The following is an 18,506-nucleotide window of genomic DNA, read 5'->3' on the forward strand; positions in this document are numbered from 1 at the left end:
AGGAAAAACAATAAATAGGGTTTCCACATATAAAAACAATTGTATGCTTGTCTCCATCAACCTGTAAAAATGAAGAGAGGAGTCGATGGAGAAGGTATCTTGTGAACCTGGAGAACTAACAGGATAATGTAATCAACAGAAATGCAATTACAGTCTTTGGGCCTAAGAGAACTACAGAATTCTTTTATCCACCCTCAAATGTATGGTGCAAATGGGGTAACCTTTATTTTGAAATTATTTATGGCATACATCACTAAGTTTATGTAGACTCAATTAGCTAGAGGAAAAGGGCATTGGCTAACCTGAAGTTAGTGTCAATTATTCCTGCTTAACCCCGATGTTGGCCTTCGCAGCTGGCTGTCTTCATGTGGCTGATGACCTATGTTGGTGCCGTTTTCAATGGAATCACCCTTCTGATTCTTGGTAAGGTGGCAAGGAAAATGTCTCCGTGCTCTTTGAAGTCATTGGTAAGAGTTAAGAGCGAAGAGAAGGCCCAGCATGGCTCCATTGCTTCCGAATGGCCCAGCCTTTAACATCTATGGAGACCTTGAACCCCCCAGATATTGTGTGGCTGTAGGTTTATTAATTTGGTCCTAATTTTAAATATCAGAACAGCTAGAAGCAAAGGAGAGTCATCTAGATTTGATTTGAATATGGGGATCTTAAATTTATAAAAATCAATGTACCTGTATCTAACTGTCCTTAATTGAGGGATCTAGACATTTCTCATATTGAAGATCTGCGCTTTGCTATATTTCATGAGGAAAAATCTGTGTGTTACTTGAGTCCTGAGACTTTGTGACTGCCTCACACTTACACTTGCCGTGTCCCATGATTCTGTCTTACAGCTGAACTGCTCATTTTCAGTGTTCCCATTGTCTATGAGAAGTACAAGGTAAGCTTTGGCCTGCTTCAAATCAGATAAGCCACTTGATGTGTGACTAGTTTTAGTTCATTTTTTGGGTATGGAAAGCTCAGAGCAATCTCTTCTGTTCTGCAGTCTAACTTTGTAAGTCAGGTGCCTCTAAGAACCTGGTAACCGTGGTTTCCTAAGTGGACAGACTGTCTAGGAGAGATAGGGCAGGAAGACTTACACTCTATGCTTAGTTGTGTGCCTTTGGTGTTTTTATGACATAGCTGCATTATCTGTTAAAATAAGTTGGAAAAATACTTAAATAAAAGCTCTTATCTAAAAAGAAAATATTAAGGCTAATATGGGACTCCATCAGTGTGAGCAGGTGTTTGCATTGTGGAATGGTGCCTAAAGAATATACTAGATTTATGAGGTTATTATTTATGGATTAAGTCATCCATCAGCAGACTTTTTGGTATTTTGGTGTTAAATGAATTAGTCTTACCCAGGAGCCAAAATACATTTATGATTACAGGAAATAGATTATATACACATTATCTACTATTCAGAAAATGCTATTATAAAAAAAAATGCTATTATAAGTCCAGTTTCTCTAAAGAAAACACCTATCAAGTAAGACTCTGCAGAAGAAATTAGTGGTTTTTAACTGCAACTAAATATGGGATGTTTATGGTTTAATTTAAAGTCTGAAATCTGGAGTTTTAAAAATGCTCGTAAAAGCTGGGCAATATTTTCGTTTCCAGAATATTCAGTAGTGTTTTTAAAAAATAGTTACACTTAGACAGAAGAGCATTGCCTTCAGGAAAATTGTTAATCTTTGTGTTGCCACAACTAAGTCACTTTCCTTCCTTAAAGACCCAGATTGATCACTATGTTGGCATCGTGCGTGATCAGACCAAGTCGATTGTTGAGAAGTAAGTATGCTTAGGTTCCACATTTCCTCATAGCGTGTGCTCCCCCCCACCCCCAATGACTTTTTGCCCCTTGTGTAAAATGTTGATGCCAATTTTTCACCCTGAAATGTGATTTTCACCCTGGCCCGGGGGGTGGGGGGTGGGGGGGGAGGAGGACACCTTGGTTAATAGTTTGATTTTTACAAGAAATTATTTTATCTCTCTTTTTTTTTTTAATCCTCACCTGAGGATATGTTTTATTGATTTTTTTTTTTTTTTTAAGAGGAAGAGAGGGGGGATGTGTAGGGAGAGAAACACCGATTGGTTGGCAACACAGGATGACTCTCAACCCACTGGGCCACTCCGGCCAGGCTCTTCATATATTTTTTTAATATACATGTTGTTTTTTAAATTGATTTCAGAGAAGAAGGGAGAGGAAGAGAGAGATAGAAACATCAATGATGAGAGGGAATCATTGATTAGTTGCCTCCTGCACGTTGGACCGAGCCCGCAACCCAGGCATGTGCCCTTGACTGGAACCGAACCTGGGACCCTTCAGTCCGCAGGTGGACGCTCTATCCACTGAGCCAAACCGGTTAGGGCTCTTCATATTTTTTAAGAAACAAAACTTCAGCCCTGGCTGGTCAGCACACGCCCAGGTTTCAGGCTCCATCCCCGGTGGAGGGTATGTAGGAGGCAGCCGATAGCTCTTTCCCTCTTCCTCTAAAAATCAATAAAAATATTTATTTGAATAATAAAAAAGAAACAAAACGTCAGTTAAATCTACTGTTTGTGTCAGTCCCTTTCACACACCCGATTTTAGTACTTTTTCCAGCTTTAATAAGAGGAAACTGGTTATGTCCAGACAGCTCCGGCTTGATGGCAGGGTCTTTACCGGCTCTTGTTAGGTGTCCATTGGAGCTAACACCAGGCAAGGACAGTTAACACAGACGTGTATCTAGTTGCTGTTCACTCCTGATTGTGAAAGGCGATCCTGCTTACTTGGCTTTGAACCTAATGTCTTGAATGGGTAGTACTGGCTGACTTGGCCCCTTGCTCCGGGATGTCACACTTGTGGGGAATAGCTTTGGCATTAGCTGAGGGGTGTGAATGGCCTTGGTCATGGGGAAACTTAATAAACAAAATAAAAGGCAGCTTTGGTGTCCCATGGGGAATTGGGAACTGTTGCCAGCTCCTATAGTATTTTACTATGTCTCCTTGACTCTGAGTCCTGGTTTCTTTTATGGCACCAGTGGGTGAGCGGGCATTTCCAGAGAAAGGGGCTGAGAGTGGGTAGTCAGCAGTTGTTAGCCCAGGTACTCCTTATTCTTCTCTGGAACCCCCATGAAGGACCCAGGAGGTCCTGGCAGTGAAAGAGGTGCCAGGCAGCAGGCTTGGTGCCAGACCCCTCACCTTGACCCACACCAGACTCTTCATCCAGAGGAAGCCTCCGGAAATGGGGGGGGGGGGGGTTCACACTGTCCAGCAAGTCTAGGACTGCCCGCCAGCATCACTGTTAAAACCTAGAACTGATGTCTCCTTTTACCTTTTTTCCTCCCCTCAATAGGATCCAAGCAAAACTACCTGGAATCGCAAAGAAAAAGGCAGAATAAGTACATGGAAACCAGAAATGCCACAGTTACTAAAACACCATTTAATAGTTATACTGTTGTTACTTGTACTATGAAGGAAAGTGCTCAGTGTCAGCTTGAGCCTGCATTCCAAGCTTTTTTTTTTTTTTTGCAATTTGGTGTTTCCCCCTCCTTTCCCTTTACCTGCAGAATCAAGCACAAGAATTATTGGACTAAAAAATGAACTGATCTCTTAGAACATAAAAGAATAAAGACAGATTCAATTGAATAGGCAAAATCAATACCTTAATGATGGTGGAGCCTTAATGGTGATGTAGCTTGAAAGGGGAAAGATTGGAGGGTAAAGGAGAAAAATATAAAACACCCCTCTTGGGTTCTATTTAATTTTCAGGGCTATGTAATTTTCTTACATAGCTGCCCACCATAATTTTTTCCTTGTTTTTAAGTTAAGAAATAATGGTTAACTTAAGAAACTATCGGGGGCTAAGAGTGGGATTCCTTCCCACGAGCTTGTGGGGTTTTTTGCAGCCCTTGCCCCCCTCTTCCTGCCCCACAATGTGAGCAGCTACTCTTCATATTCCTCTTCTTCGCTTATAGATAAACCTTTCAACTCTGAATAACTTATAGGTGATAGTAATAATTCCTGGTTCCCAGAATGCCCTCTGATAGCCGAAAACTGAAACAGCCGGTGGGATTGGAGCGGGAGCCCGCCGCTCCCTCCCGCCGACCCAGGAAGGAGAGGCTCCGCCATTGGGGAAGGTGGGGTGTGGGTCCTGTTGGACACTAGTTCCAAGCTTTAGTTTGAGAGCTTATTCCTGAATGTGCTTTCCTCCCTCTTCCCTACCCACCTCGCCTCAAGTTTAATAAATATGGTTGTACTTTTCTTATTCTGAAACAAATGTCTGTAACTGCTGTATACTGCTGTAAACCTGTTAGCGGAAAAAATCTGCATGTGGGCTCCTGGGTTGTTGAGTTATTGTGATCCTATCCCAGTCCGCGGAGGGGGCATGCTCAAGAGGCAAACTACAGAAACAAAGGCTTTTTCTTTATCTTTTCCCACAGCCTCCCCTCACAGGCCACATCTCCAGCCTGTGCTCAGTTTGCTGAGGGCCACAGCCAGCTGCTGGGAGGAGGTGTGTCTGTGCGGAGACCACAGATTAGTGGAGGGAAGTGCATTCTGGGTCCAGAGGCGGTTTTAACGGAGGCTGGCTTTGGGGGTGTGATGTTTGGAGGGTTCCTTTCCTTCCAGGCACATAGAATGTCCCAGCACCTGTGCCATGGCCCAAGGTGCTCCTTTGGAGTGTTTTCCAGGAAGCCAGGTCAGGGCCACCGGCAGGGTCAGATGTGCTGATGGCCTCTGTGCTCAATTAAGACAACAGAACATCGGGCGAAGGGCGACGGGGGACCTTGGATTCCCGTTTGAGACCAAGTGTCTTCCTCCCTTCCAGCATGAAAACTCAGTGAACTTGAACGGCACCTGAGTTCCTCAGGTTGTGACTGTCCAGAGGGAGTCTGCACTGGTGACTTCAGCGTAAGGGCGCCACGTTTGGTGGCCCCGATGCACTGCGGTGTAGACTAAGGCGGCAGAAGGGAAGTGTCTACCTTTGGGGGCAGTTACTTAGGAACTTAGGTGGGCAAAAGGCACCCTTGCCTTACTCCGTTCTATTTTAGCCCCCTTTCCTTTCGGAACTTCCGGCTGAGTTCATGTCATGGTATAGAACATGCATTCCGCGGCCTCCCAGGAAGTCGGGCCCTGGTGGTCTCTGGGCTGCCCCTCCAAAGGCTGTCTGCAGGAAGCCTGCGCCCAGCTCTTTGTTTGGTAGTGCTGTGTTAGCTACTTGGGCAGATCTTTGTGCCACACAGGATTTTTTTTTTTTTTTAAGAAAAACCCATAGATGAAAAATTCATGAAACTGTGCGTGTGTGTGCGTGCAACATAAAATACAGTAGCGCCTAAGGAGCTTGAATCTTGGTTCCTGTAAAACTTTAAATTGATGTGGTATTAATAAAAATTTAAAAAGTCTGGTGTCATTCTGCTAACTTTATTCTTTATACACAGTTTGAATAAAGTAAGAACCAAACAAGGCTTCCACTGGCCCCACCCCCACTCCACTTCTGCGGCTTTTAAAAGCAACTAAGAGTTGATACCAGTATTGGTGCCCAAGACTGCAGAACTTCCACAGTACAGCCGGGACTGCATTTGGTTTCTGAAAGGAAGTAGGAGCCCCTCTAAGAGGTGAGCCTCAGGAGCAAGATGAGGAGTGGCAGGGGCCAGCGGGGTCTGCTGTCCCCGTTCAGTCTCACACCAACTGAGGGTCCCGCCTACAACACAGGAAGCAGCCTCCAAATCACACATGGCCACGATGACTCAGTCGGTCGCCATGGAAAACGGAACTAAATACATCAGGTCTTTGCCGAAACACCTTGTCACCTGGGACTCTCTCCTCCGAAACCAAGGCTGCCACGCCCCTTAAGTTGGATCTTTAAAATTTACTCAACATACCTTACAAAACTTAGGCTGAAACTTAAAAAAATAGTAACTGATGCAAACTTGACAAATATGCATACAAATGCTTGAATAATGTCACTAACATGGTACATAAATATGTATTCAGAGTTAACATTTACATATTGGCCATAAGAGCAAGCATACCATTAACAAAAAGTTGATGAAGAAACGTCACCTGTTCACGTCAGACTCCCAGGCAAGGCGGTGCACACCTAGATGACAGCCTGACCCCTAGGCAGGAGGCCACACTCCAGCCAACGCGGGAACCACCCCGCTGGTGGTCAGCCCTGAAGTGAGCTGCATTTGTGATCACTGACAGGCTTCTCAGAACAGATTGCTGGGCCCCACCCCAGTGTGGGATCCAGTGAGGTGGGGCCCAATAACCTCGTTTCTGTTAGTTCCAATACCATGCTGGCCTGGCGGCTACTCTGAATCACTGGAGTGCTTGGGGCTGCGTGAAGCCTCCCACTCCTGTCCCGAGGGCCCGCCCTCCCCATCAAGAGGAAAAGCCATTCCTAACCCCGCTCTGCCCTGCTTACCTGAGCTTCGGCAGTGGGCTTGGGTGAATATAATAGGTTGCCCCAATGTGCCTACTGTTTTTGAACAGGCAGAGTAGCAAAAGTGGTAGAATACTAATTCTAGGTCTGAAAGCAGCTTGTGTGAAGGAAAATAAGAGAATGGCAGTGCCCAGCCTGGTGCCACCCATAATCCCTGGTCTCAAGCTTGTAATACTGTCTCACAAACCCTGGAGGTTCCAACACTCATTCCCTTTCCGGTCAGCTGAGAGCCCTGCCCCCAGGCCTGACTCCCGGAGGCCTCCCCACCAACGCGCACGTGGCCGAGCCCTGGCCCTACGGGAGGCCTGGGAGGCCGTGGGCCAGGCGGCAGGCAAACCCACTTGGGTGCTGGTGGAGGGCTGCGGCCCACGCCTTCCTGCTGAGCCTGCGGCCGCGAGGCCGGCCTGGAGCCACTCCGGGGAAGCGTGCCGTCCTCCGCCCCCAGGTCACAGCCCACTGCGGGGAGGGCCTGCAGCTCCCAGCGCTGCCATCCGGCCGTCGGTCAGGTGGGAGCATTTTCATAACTTACCAGAGATTGGGAGGCAGCGTCATATAGTGCAAAGAAACTGAATTGGGCGTTTTTTATCCTAGTTTTTGTACTGTTCCTAGCTGGCTGTGACAATTCAGTTTCTGGGCTTCGTTTTACCTCTCTGTGAAAGGGGTGGAGGCAGATACTAGTTACTCTCCAAGGTCTTCCCAACTCTGACAATCTTGAATTATATAAAAATGCTATAAAATCCGTGGTATAAAACCCAATTCCCAAATCAGGAAGAGTCGAGGGGACCGGGCCTGCGGCACTCGAACCCTGGGCTCTGGCCTGGCGGGGCTGGGATGGGGGAAGGGCGTCCTCTTTGCTGTTCCCCGCACAGAGGCAGCCGCGGACCGCCCCGCTCTCCGGCCTTCAGAGCCCAAGAGCCGGCCGATGTGAAGAGCAGACACTGGGGCCGGGAGTCACCGAACGGGACCCTCCCACCCCTCTGCCCTCACTCCTCCGAGTCCTTTCCACCACCTCGCAGCTTATCTCTGATCCTCGCATAATAAATAAGACATTTGCAGGCAAAGGTGACTGGGACAGCTCTCTCCCCGCCCCTCCCCTCCCATATAAAAGCATTAAATACAGTTTCAAAATAAAATACAAAGAGCAAAAAGGGCCTGATTTGGGGGCCACCCGTTCTCCACAGGAGAATGAATCTACACATCCCTCTCGGACCTGCCTGGGAGATCGCGGGGCCCCTCCCGGCCCCGCCGCGGGGAGGAGAGGAAGGCCGAGGCCCGGCCCCAGGCCCTGGGCCCTGAGCACGGGCGGCGCCCACCGCGTACAAAGGGGGACCGGGAGGGGACGGGCAAGCCGCCCAGGGCCGGGACCCCCGGAGCCCCGGGGTCGGACCCACGGGGGCGCTCGGGGAAGCAGCAGCGCCCGAGCTGCGGGGTGAACGGAGGCCCCGGAGCAGGAGGAGCAAAGGACAAAGTGCTAATCCCTTCGGGGATCTCGGTCCGGCGGGCGCGGGCGGCGCCGGGAGGCGGGTGGGGCCGCCAGCGCGCTGTGCCCACGGAGCCCGCCGCCCGGGGGGCCCAGCCAGCTCCACGCCGCCCGCGAGCAGCCGCCGGCCCGGGTGCGACGCGCCTTCCCCGCCGGGCGGGCCCCGGGCCGCGCCTCGGGAGCGGGCCTGCGTCCGCGTCCAGGCCTCCGAGCGGCCGAGACCAGTAAGGCCAAGGCGCCGCCAGACCCGGGCTCCCGCTGCCGGCGCGCAACGCTGCAGAGCCGGGCTCCAGGCCAGGGAAGGAGCCGGCGCCGCCTCCCCGCCCTCCCCGCGGCCCTGTCTCGGGGTCCTAATACTGACTGTCGGCGCCCCCATCCTGGTCCCGCAAGTTCTCGGTGCGAAAGCCTGGAGGCGGCTGTGGCTCCTCGGGAAACGCGGAGCCCCGTGGGGGGAGAGCCAGGGCGCGAGGTCCGACGAGCACCGGGAACTCCACGGCACCCCACCGCTCCCCCGCCTCCGCCCGGCCCGGCCAGCGGGGGGCAGCGGCAGCGCTCTCCCAGGCAAGGCCGCCCCGCCCGGCCCGCGGGTCCGCCGCGCCCATTACGCCCGGCACACGGCGCCCGCCTTGAGGTCCGCGCCGCCATCGCGCGGCGCCGGGGCGGGCGGCCCGAAGCCCTCGTGGCCGTAGCAGCGCAGCGCCGCCTCCTCGTAGGCCTCCAGGATGGTCTGGCGCTCCTCGGGCGTGAAGTCCATGGAGAAGGGGTGCACCTGCAGGATGTGCCGCTTGATGGTGCTGACCTTGAGCGTGGCCAGCGCGCCCCCGCACACCATGCACACCAGGCCGCGCCGGCTGCCGTCGTAGTCCATCAGGTACTCGCCCCGCCAGCGCGGCTGGTAGTTCCGCCGCTGCTCTCGGCTGCGGGGCGGCGGCGGCGGCGGCGGGGGCGGCGGCGGCGGCGGCGGGGGCAGGGGCGGGAAGGCGAGTCCCCCGGGCTCCGGGCCGTCCTCCTCGTCTTCCTCTCCCTCGGCGGGCCGCTCCGACGGCTCCCCAGGAGAAGGCGGGGCGTCGCCTAGGAAGGGACAAAGACCGCATTGGAGCGCGAGGGCCGAAAGCCGCGGCGTCCTGCGTCTCAGCTCCATGACCCCCCACCTTTGCTCTCCTGTCCCCTCCTCCCCGGTCTCTTCTCCAGCCTTCCCCTCTCACTGCCCCCTGCGGCCCAGCCCGTCCTCCCCGCCTGCCCTGCGCTCCACCAGCTCACCCCACCACTCCTCCTCCTCTGGCTCCTCCTCCTGGTCCCCTCCCCCCTCCTCGGAGGCTGCGGCTGTGCTGGGGGCGGCAGGGTCCTTGGGGGGCTCGGGGCAGGGCAGCCCCAGGGCCAGCAGGTGGGCGGCCTTCTCGCTCCACTCCTGGGCGATGAGGGCCTTGACGGGCCCGCTGAGGCGCGTGGAGCCCGGGTGGCGCTGGCGGATGTGCCGCTTGATGGTGCTCATCTTGAGCGAGGCCAGCGAGCCCCCGCACACCATGCACACCAGGCCGCGCCGGCCGCCGTCCAGCTCCATGAGGTACTCCAGCCGCCAGCGCTCCTGGTAGTGGCGGCGATGGTCGCGGCCCCGTGGGCACCGGCCTGGGACCCCCACCCTCTCGCCCTCCTCCAGCTCCTCCTTCTTGTCTGCCGGCCCGGGCCTCTCAGGGACCCCGCCAGCCTCTTCCTTTACGTCTGGGGGACTGAGATCCCGAGAGGAGGGGGCTGCAGCAGCGGGGGCCGAGTCCCGGCTTTTTCTGGTCAGGTCCTGGGGGACGAGGTCATCGTCTGTTGGGGAAGGGGTGAGGGAGAGGGGCTCAGCCTGCTGGCTAGGTTGTCCTTACCCACGCAGAAGGGGGCCCTGTTCCTCACCCCAGGCCCAAGCTAGCGGGCCGAGCCAGTGCGTGTGGGGAGGGGGGGGGAGGGGGAGAGGAACAGACCCCACTCTTCAGGGCCACCTGGGCCCTGGGATGGTCCTCGCACCTGGTGGGGGCTGAGTGAGCTCAGACAGGGTCTCGGGTTGGCCACCCCAGGCCTGCAGCAGGGCACTGCGCTGGGGGCCGCTGAGCCCCAGGGAGCTGGGGTGCACCTCCAGCACGTGGGCACGGATGTCATCCAGATGCAGGCTGGGCAGTGCCCGGCCACATGCCATGCACACCAGCCGGTTCCCCCGAGGGTCATAGTCCATGAGACACTCTGCCCGGAACCAGTTCTGCAGGGACTCCTTCAGCCTCCGTTCCAGGCGCCGAGCCCCCAGCCCCCTGCTGCCCCTGGCCCTCCGGGAGGCCGAGTGGCGCTGACGCCGAGCCCGGGGTGCCACTGGGCCCCCTCGTCGCTGGCGCCTGCCGGCCCCACCAGCTGGGGCTTTGCCTGAAAGGGTTGGAGGGAGGGAAGGAACTGAGATGCTGCCCTCTGGGGAGCCCCCCACCACCACAGCCAGGTCCTCCACAAGCCTCTGCTCACTGGCTCTGAGCCCCTGGCCCAGCTGTTGGCCTCTTCTTCTCCCCCCTCATGTCCTCAGTCGCCCCTTCTGATCCTCCTGCACACAAACCCTAAGGCCCCCCTACTCCCCCCCCCCCCCAGACCCCGATATTCCAGCACCTCCTCTGGACTTCACTGTGCAGCCATACCTTTCTGGCACCCTCAGTTCCCTGCCTACCCTCCAGCCTCCACGCTCCTTAATCCCTCTAAAGCCACCGACAGTCAAAGCTGTCTGGGATGCTGGAGACTCCCTGGTCCCGCTGTCCCTCCCGGACTGTGCGTTAAGGGCAATGAGCAGACCCCACCCAAAGGGAGTCAGGCAGTTGGCCGAGAAGCCAGGGTTGTCCCCATTTGGCCCCACCTGCCACCCAGGCCCCTGCCTCGCCATGTCCTACGTTACCTGGGCCCTTGGATGGGCAAGCTTGGAGGTTAGCCCCCTCTTCTTCCTCTTCCTCTTCCTCCTCCTCCTCCTCCTCGGGCCCCTGGACCCCCAGGCCCTCAGCCTCTCCACAGGCCCCCAGCCCCAAGTGGGCATCCCAGCTGTTGCTGATCACTTCCTTCTCCCGGGGACTCCAATGCAGGGAGTAGGGGTGCTTTTGGCGAATGTGCCGCTTGATGGTGCTGAGCTTGAGCGTGGCCAGGGAGCTGCCGCACACCATGCACACCATGCCATGCCGGGCAGGGTTGAAGTCCATCAGGTACTCCAGCCGCCAGTGGTCATGGTAGTATCGCCTGTGGTCACGGCCTGGGATGCGGCTCTTTCCAGGCCTGGAAGCCCGGGCCTCACAGTGGTCTGAGTATTTCCTGCCTGAAGATGGTGGTCCCCTGGACCTGGAGGAGGGTAGGGGGGCACTCCCCCAGGACCCCAAGGTACCCCCTTCCAGATGAAGATCTTGCCCTGAAGAGGGGGAAAGGGAGACAGGCTTTGGTGTCTTGTAGCCCAAGAAAAGGAGGAGGGAGGGGTCGTTCAGGGGCAGGAAAACGATGACAACAGCAATCACAGGAATATGGGAGAGCAGGGAGTCAAAACAGTGGCCCTTTAGAGAGAGTGAGGGCCCTTTAAGAGAGGATCCAGAACAAAAGGATGCAGGGCACTGTGAGGGACTCGCTTTGACTTTTTAAAAAATAAGGTGAAGACCAAGGAAGCAGCCGGCGCTGTGAGGCACTTTTTGGACGGGAGCTGCGGGGGTAGAGCCAGGAGAGCAGCGTGCTGGGCGGTCACAGCCGAGCAGAGCGGGCAGCGGGGCGAGAACAAAGAGGGCATCTGTCTGTATCCAGGGCCGCACACAGGACCCACCCGCCGGAGGCCCGGCCAGGAGGGCCCCACCCAAAGAGCGTCTTCCTTTCTCCAGTACAGCCTCCTGGGTGTCCCATTGTAGGGGTACTAAGCATTGTCAGTTCCCCAAACATAGGCAGCCAGAGAAGGGATCCCCATGACAAAGCTGTCAACACCTCCAGGGAAAGGACCCTGACTTCCCCAGAGACTTTAAAAGGGGACAGCAGGAGGGGCCACCAGAGTGGCTACTGAAAATTCTGCAGCAAGGAGTGGCCCCCACCCATGGGGGCTCCAGCCCATTGAGTCTTTCTGTAGATTTGTTATTCGCTCTGGCAGGGAGCTGGCCACTGCCCAGCAATCAGAGGGCGGGCACCGGAGCAGCCAGGAATGAGCCCAATAACCCAGCCACGTTCCCTTTTGCCAAACAGACAGAGATCCAGAACAGTCCCCACACCCTAACTACAGTTTGGACCCAATTTTTATTTAAGCTGAACAGACAGGTGTGATTACTATCCCAGTGGAGAGTCTCAGGGTGGGGGAAACAAAAGACAGGATCAGAGAGGGCTCCCATCGCCACCGTGTTTTGTTTAAATAGCTCCAAAGAAAAAAAATACAGGCTTCAGAGTTAAAGGCCTGGGTTCGAGTCCCGCCTCCACTGGTAACTTGCTCTGCGACCTTTCCATAGGTCATGTCGCTCTCTGGGCCTAAGCTCTTTGTCTGCAAAGGCACTGGATAGCTAGCTGGTCTCTTAAGCATCCTTCCAGCGCTGGATCTAGGATAGTCTACGGTGGACTGGCCCTTTAAGGACCGAAAAAAAGGGGAGGAGCCGAGATTTTTTAAAAACAAAAGGGGATGGGGAGAGTTGGGGGGCGGGGGGAGCTCCGAGGTTAGGGCCATCTCCCTGCCCCTGACAGCCTTCACGGGTCTTAAGGCGTTGACCTTGCAGCGCGGAAATGAAGAAGCGGTCCCCTCTGAGAGCAAATGGGGAGGACCGGCTGATCCCACTACAGCTGACAAATTGTGGCAAATTTTCCTGAAAAGACGGGAGATACGCGGCCAGGAGGGGATGTCAGCCTTTGTGGGCGAGCCCACCTCTTTAAAACTGCCCGCGGTGGGGAAGGTAGGGGCGGCCCCCCAGAGGCGCAAGCTATCCTCGTTCCTAGGGAGAACGTGGGGGTTAAAGAAAAAGGGATTCCGTCCCTAAGCAAAAGGAGCGGGGCAGCCCGAATTAACACAGCGGAGCTCCCAGCTCCGCTCATCTCGGGGGAATCCCCAAAGGCACCCCCAGTCTGGGCAGACTTTTAAGACAGCGGATACGGGAGACCACCTGGGAGTCTGAAACAGAAAGGGGCGGGGGCCGCGGTTCCACCGCCTAGAGCGCGCGACCGGCTGCGCCCGGCCCAGCCCTTCGGGGCCCTCGGACCCGGCCTCCAAGGCGGGGGCCACGGGTCCCTTTAAAGGGGTGGGGATCCGCCCGAGCCCCGTGGGCCGACCCCGGGAGCTGGGCGGGGGGCTCCCCCGCTGGCCCTGCAGCCGCGACCTGCGCCCGCCAGGTGGCGCCCCCGGCCGCCCGGCCCGTGTCCCCCCCTTTGTTCGGCGGCGTAGAGGGGCCCGGAGCCCGGAGCCGCAGCCCTCCCATCCCCCATGCCGGGGCCCCCACCCCAGCCGCCGGCCCCAGCGCTTACCGCCGTCGTCGTCCTCGGGCTCCGCGCCGCCGCTCAATCCCGCGGGCGGCAGCCGTCGGCCCCGTGCCGAGGCCGCTGCTGGCCCGGGGCCGCCCCTGCCGCCACCGCTCCGGCTTCGGTGGTCCCCGCCGGGTTCCATGCGCCGCGCCGTGGAGCGGGGCCCCCGGGCGGCGGGGCGCGGGGCCGGCGGCGGCCCGCGCGGGGCACTCGGGGCACGGGGCGCCGGGGCGCGGGGCGCATGCAGGGGCAGCGGCCGCACGGACGGCTGGCTGCTCGCTCGGCGGCGCGGGCTGGACCGGGGTGGGGATTCCTGTCTGGGGGCCCCTGGGGCTCCTTTAAGGGCTCCTGGGTAAATTTAAAGGGGCCGCGCGCTATTTCCTTCTGCCAGCTCGCGGGGGGCTCGGGGGGAGAGGCGGGAGGCAAGGAGTCAGGCCGAGACTCCGCAGCCGGCGCCCGCCCCGGACGTTCGGAGACGGACCTCGCCACCCGCGCGGGCCCCACCGTCGCCTCCGGGGCTCCGGTCCCGGCTCCCGAAGGGTCACCGAGTTGGCGAGGGGCGCCGCGTCCGCTGCGACACGCTTCCAGCCCGGCTCGGCTCGCAGCCGCTGCACCCTCGGGGCATCGCGGCGCGCGGCGCCGGCAGGGGGTCGCCGGTGAGACAGCCTCTCCCGCGCAAGCTCGGCGCGGCCCCGGAGCGGACGCGACTGGCAGGGGCCCCAGATGGCCGCGGCCCCGCCGAGAGGGTGGAGCCGTGGGGGCGGCCGCGCCCCCTCCCGCGGGAGCCGCCCGGGAGCGCTGGGCGCGAAGGCTGCTCCATTGGAGGAGCGGACGGGCGCAGCTCCTCGGAGCCGACCGGGGCGGGACCGCGGCCGCGGAGACTCCGGCCGGGAACGGAGACGCGGGAGCCGCAGCCGGCTATCCCCGGGCGGAGGGGGACCCAGGATGGACGCCGGGAGGAGAGGGCGTGCGCTGCGGTGACTCAGGCTCCTGCCCACGCAGGCCTGGGGGTGCCAGAGGAGGCCCTCGATGCAGCCCCGGACCCCGCGCCCGGCCGGGGGAGGCGAGGACCGCTGCCGCGGGCGGGGCGTCGGGCACCTGAGGACGCGCCACAAAGGCTGGGGGTGCTGGGCGAACCCTGAGCCTGGGGGTGCCTCAGCCCCCAGCTCCCGGGGAGCGGAGAGAAGGGACTCGGAGAGGCAGCCGGGGGCGTGGCTGCGGGGGTTCTTCCTCGTGTACCCGCTGGGGTAGCAGGTGCCTGGTCACCCACACAAAGGCGATTCCAGGTCCAAATGACAGGGTGCGGGAGTCCACGCGGCATCTCATTGTCCAGAGGTGGGTTCTTCTCTTCGCTGGGGCGGTCCCTGCTGGCAGAGGGAGAGAGAGAGAGAAACATCGATGTGAGAGAGAAACATCCATGGGTTGCCTCCCGTATGTGCCCCAACCTGGGATCAAACCCACAACCTTCTGGTACTTGGGGCGATGCCCCAGCCAACCAAGTCACCCGGCCAGGGTGTACTTAAATTTTCTTTTTTAAAATTTATTTTAAATATTATTGAAAGTATTACATATGTCCCCCCTCCTTCCCCTCCCCATTGGCCCCTTCTAGCTCACCCCCCCCAAACCCCTCAGGCCTTCGCCATCCTATTGTCTGTGTCCATGGGTTGTGCATGTATGCGTACAAGTTCTTGGTTAAGTGCCTAACGGCGTCTGTCATCTCTGGAGATGTCACTTCTCAGCCTCAGTCCCCTGAGTGTTTATGAGACGTCACCTTGGGTAAACTGAGTCTCCTGCAGCCATGCACTCTCTGCTGCTGGCCTCGCTCTCAGGGTGGAGCTGCACCTCCTCTTACCCACTTGGGATCAGAGTCCCTCCCCCCATGTGCCCCCCCCCCTACTGATGGGGTGCCAGAGGAGGGGGTGAGTGGGGACTCCTTCACTCACTGTGTCCTTCACTTTCCCTCGGTGCCAGGCCCAGGGACACAAAGGGAAAGTAAGACACACCCTGGCCTTCAGGGGCGCCTGAGTATGTTTGTGTGTGTGTTTTTAATTACGAGGGTAACACACGCTCGGGGCTGGCCACCTTGAGCCACTTTGGTAAATGTCCTTGAACTGGGTAATTTTATTCATTACCGAAAGAAGGCTATCAAAGCCACCTGGAGCCATTTTTAACGACCTCTGGCGAGCCTCTCTGTGCCCACATCCTGCAGCGCCCCAGGACCGGCTCCCAGCTCCACAGTCCCAAAGCCTTTCCCACTCCCCGGCTGATCCTCGCAGCCAGCCTAGCAAAGAGAAGCTTCGCTTTGCATATGAAGAAAGGGAGGCTCGGGGGGTCTAGAGTCTCACCCCGAGCCATTCATTCCCTTCCCCCCCCCCCCTCTTCAGAAAGCATTGACTGAGCCGTCCGGAGTGCCTAGCCCTGGGGTGGGGATATAAAGGTTTAAAAAAAATAACAGCCCTGAGGGGGCTCATCCCATTCCCCTCTCCCCCACACACACACCCTAGATACTCTCCATCTACTGGGTCTGCTGTGGGACAGGGAGAAACAGTGACACCCAGCACCCAGGGCCAGAGCATGATTTTCATGGATCCTGGGTACTTTTACCTCATGGACATCTTCCTTTAAAAAAAAAAAAAAAAAGTAAGCCCGGCTGGCTCCGTGGTTGAGCGTCGACCTATGAACCAGAAGGTCACATGCCCAGGTTGTGGGCTCATTCCCCAGTGTGGGGTGTGCAAGAAGCAGCCGGTCAGTGATTCTCTCTCATCATTGCTGTTTCTCTCTCTCCCTTCCTCTCCCTTCCTCTCTGAAATCAATAAAAATATTTTAAAGTGACTTAATACATTTTTGAGAGCCCTACACATTTATTTTTACTGATGCGAGAAAAAGGACACATCTTCTTTGACCCTTAAAGCTCACTTTGGACTTCTGATTTCACAATAAATTAAGATGTTTTCATGAGCCCCTAGAAGTGCCTCGAGGCACTGAGCCCTGGCCCCCGAGGTTCCCTGGCCTTGACTGCAATCCAGGGGATCAGTGCGAAGGGAGCGGCCACCCAACCTGGGGAGGCACTGCTTGCGCCAAGTCTGGGAAGACCAGGAGGAGCAAGAGCAAGGGCTCTTCAGGCCGAGGCCAGGGTCTGGGGTGAAGGAAGGTTTCCGGCGGGAGAGGCAGAAGAGGAGAGAGGAATGAACAGGGCGAGAGCCTTGGGGGCCACGCTGAGCGCCTGTTTGTCCTGGAGGCCTGGGGAGTGCCGCAGGCGGTGTTCAGGGCACTCCGGCGGCCGCCCTGGGCACACGGGGCGGGAGAGGAGGCTGCCCGCCCCATCAGGAACCACTTTCAGGCCGCAGCCGCGGGGCCAGCCGAGAGGAAGCCAGAGATTGGAGCAGCGCCACAGCACGCGTGGTGCTACCCTCACTGGGCACCAGGGGCGCCAGAGGGCCAGGGGCGTTGACGGGCCACCTGCGCCCTGGGCTGAGCCCCGCTCTCTGGCATCTGCCAGGAGGAAAGGGACACCTGCCAGTGAGCTGTTTGTTAGCCAAACGTGCACTGAAAGCTGCTTCTGCCCAAGGGCGCCTCTTTTCGTAATTCCCTAGCCCGGAGGGGGCCCTTTTAACTAATTCCTAACAAATTAGTCTAGGAGAGCCCGCTGCGGTCCTAGGTTAGCCATCTGAAGAGGGTGGGAGCCACAGGAGATGGTGCCTGATGGAATATGATGGTCAGAGAAAGACCAGGCTGACGCAAATGGTCTGGAGCGGAGGGACAGGGATATAAAAAGAAAAATGCATTTGGGGGGTGGAGACAGAATGAGGCCACAGCTGGGAGCTTGGGAGCCTATATCAAACCCAGAATCCTTCATTTGTGCACCCTGCCTCTTCCCCTCCATTCTCCGACTCCGGTTCTTAGTCCACGGTCCGGTGTCTCCAACAGCGTGGGCCCCTCAGGGTCCCCACCCTGCGAGGCCTGAGTGCCTCCGGGCTCCTCGGGCGGACCCATGGACGGAAGGGCCTCGCGTAGGTCTGGAATGGAGGAGCTGTGAGTAGTGTCCTTAAAGGAAGCTCTTAGGGCAGTGTATATACCAGTGGTCGGCAAACCGCGGCTCGAGAGCCACATGCGGCTCTTTGGCCCCTTGAGTCTTTAGCAAAGGCCAGCTTAGGAGTATCCTAATTAAGTTAATAGCAATGTACCTACCTATATAGTTTAAGTTTAAAAAATGTGGCTCTCAAAAGAAATTTCAATCGTTGTGCTGTTGATATTTGGCTCTGTTGACTCATGAGTTTGCCGACCACTGGTCTGTACAAACTAGACTTTAAAAAGCCGCGGGTTCCGGATTCCACCTCTCAGTGTGTCCCAGAACCACGAAACTGGTTCTGAAAAGTAGCCTTCCGGCGTTCCCCGGAGGGCAGACCTCAACTCTCTCGAAGAACAAAAGTCAATTAGCCACAGAGCCCGTGAGTGTCAAAGGGACTGTGTATGTAGATTGCAAATTAAGTCATCCCGTGTAAAATTCCAAAGGAATTCCAAACCTAGGTTATCTCCAGGCATAAGCCAAAACTCCAAACTTCGTATGTGCGTGTTGAGGGGAAAGGGCATGGAGGAATTTCGGCCCCAGTCACTGAAGTTTGATAGTAAAGCAGCCAGTGTCATACTTGTTTTTTAAATGTGTGGGGTTTTTTTATTGATTTTAGAGAGAGAGGAAGAGAGAGAGAGAAACATCTATTGGCTGCCTCCTGCATACCCTGCACCAGGGATTGAGCTTGCAACCCAGGCATGTGCCCTGACCGGGGAATTGAACTGGCAACCTCTTGCTGCCCAGGATGATGCTCAGCCAACTGAGCCACACCAGCCAGGATAATATTTGTTTTTAGAAAAGAGAAAACTGGCAAGCTGTTCCCCGGTGTTAATTTTAAATCGAGTGTTCAGAGCAGGTGAATAGGGTGTGACATCCCAAGAGGCGCAGTCACAGACGGGAAAAGAAGTCATTTGTCCAAAACGACAGCTAGTAAATTGGTGAAAGGAAGACTTAACCCCCAGCCTACCTATCTCCAAATCCTGACGCTTAGAAACACGGTTAAAATATTACAGAAAGAAACCTATTAGATGTGTACACATACGTGCTCAGACCTCTCCGTTTTAGCAAAT

General features: G+C 56.6%; 2 protein-coding genes across 6 annotated transcripts in view; one reads left to right on the forward strand and one right to left on the reverse strand.

The window, feature by feature from the left end:
* RTN3 (reticulon 3) overlaps positions 1 to 3,592 on the forward strand; it is a 41,496-nt gene extending 37,904 nt beyond the window's left edge. For 2 of the 3 annotated variants that reach the window (XM_079788244.1, XM_079788243.1), the window contains 4 exons: positions 354 to 423; positions 849 to 895; positions 1,730 to 1,788; positions 3,335 to 3,517. In XM_079788244.1, the coding sequence (XP_079644370.1) occupies positions 354 to 423; positions 849 to 895; positions 1,730 to 1,788; positions 3,335 to 3,380 (222 nt within the window). In that variant the 3' untranslated portion in view covers positions 3,381 to 3,517. Of the gene's footprint in view, positions 1 to 353; positions 424 to 848; positions 896 to 1,729; positions 1,789 to 3,334 lie in introns of all 3 variants that reach the window. The other variant, XM_079788245.1, reaches the window with a different exon arrangement.
* Positions 3,590 to 14,085, reverse strand: ZFTA (zinc finger translocation associated). Of its 3 annotated transcripts, XM_079788240.1 has the most exons (5): positions 13,371 to 14,085; positions 10,810 to 11,307; positions 9,912 to 10,298; positions 9,165 to 9,716; positions 3,590 to 8,975 (listed from the first exon to the last, which is right to left on the reverse strand). In XM_079788240.1, exons 1-5 carry the CDS (start codon positions 13,507 to 13,509, stop codon positions 8,506 to 8,508), a joined length of 2,046 nt encoding a protein of 681 aa, XP_079644366.1. In that variant the 5' UTR covers positions 13,510 to 14,085; the 3' UTR covers positions 3,590 to 8,505. The 3 variants fall into 3 exon arrangements, with proteins under 3 accessions (XP_079644366.1, XP_079644367.1, XP_079644368.1); XM_079788241.1 differs by lacking the exon at positions 9,912 to 10,298; XM_079788242.1 differs by lacking the exons at positions 9,165 to 9,716; positions 9,912 to 10,298.
* Between the last annotated feature and the right edge of the window lie 4,421 nt (positions 14,086 to 18,506).

This window comes from Cnephaeus nilssonii, assembly GCF_951640355.1.
Source record: "Cnephaeus nilssonii genome assembly, chromosome: 13".
Lineage (NCBI taxonomy): Eukaryota > Metazoa > Chordata > Mammalia > Chiroptera > Vespertilionidae > Cnephaeus > Cnephaeus nilssonii.

Bases quoted from the DNA above. Each gene is read 5' to 3' on its own strand.
- ZFTA (XM_079788240.1), bottom strand. From the start codon at position 13,509: ATGGAACCCGGCGGGGACCACCGAAGCCGGAGCGGTGGCGGCAGGGGC. The intron at 9,717-9,911 runs GTGCGAGGACCA...CTTCCCCAACAG, and splicing joins GCTCACTCAGCCCCCACCAG to ACGATGACCTCGTCCCCCAG. The intron at 8,976-9,164 runs GTGAGCTGGTGG...GTCCCTTCCTAG, and splicing joins AGAGGAGGAGGAGTGGTGGG to GCGACGCCCCGCCTTCTCCT.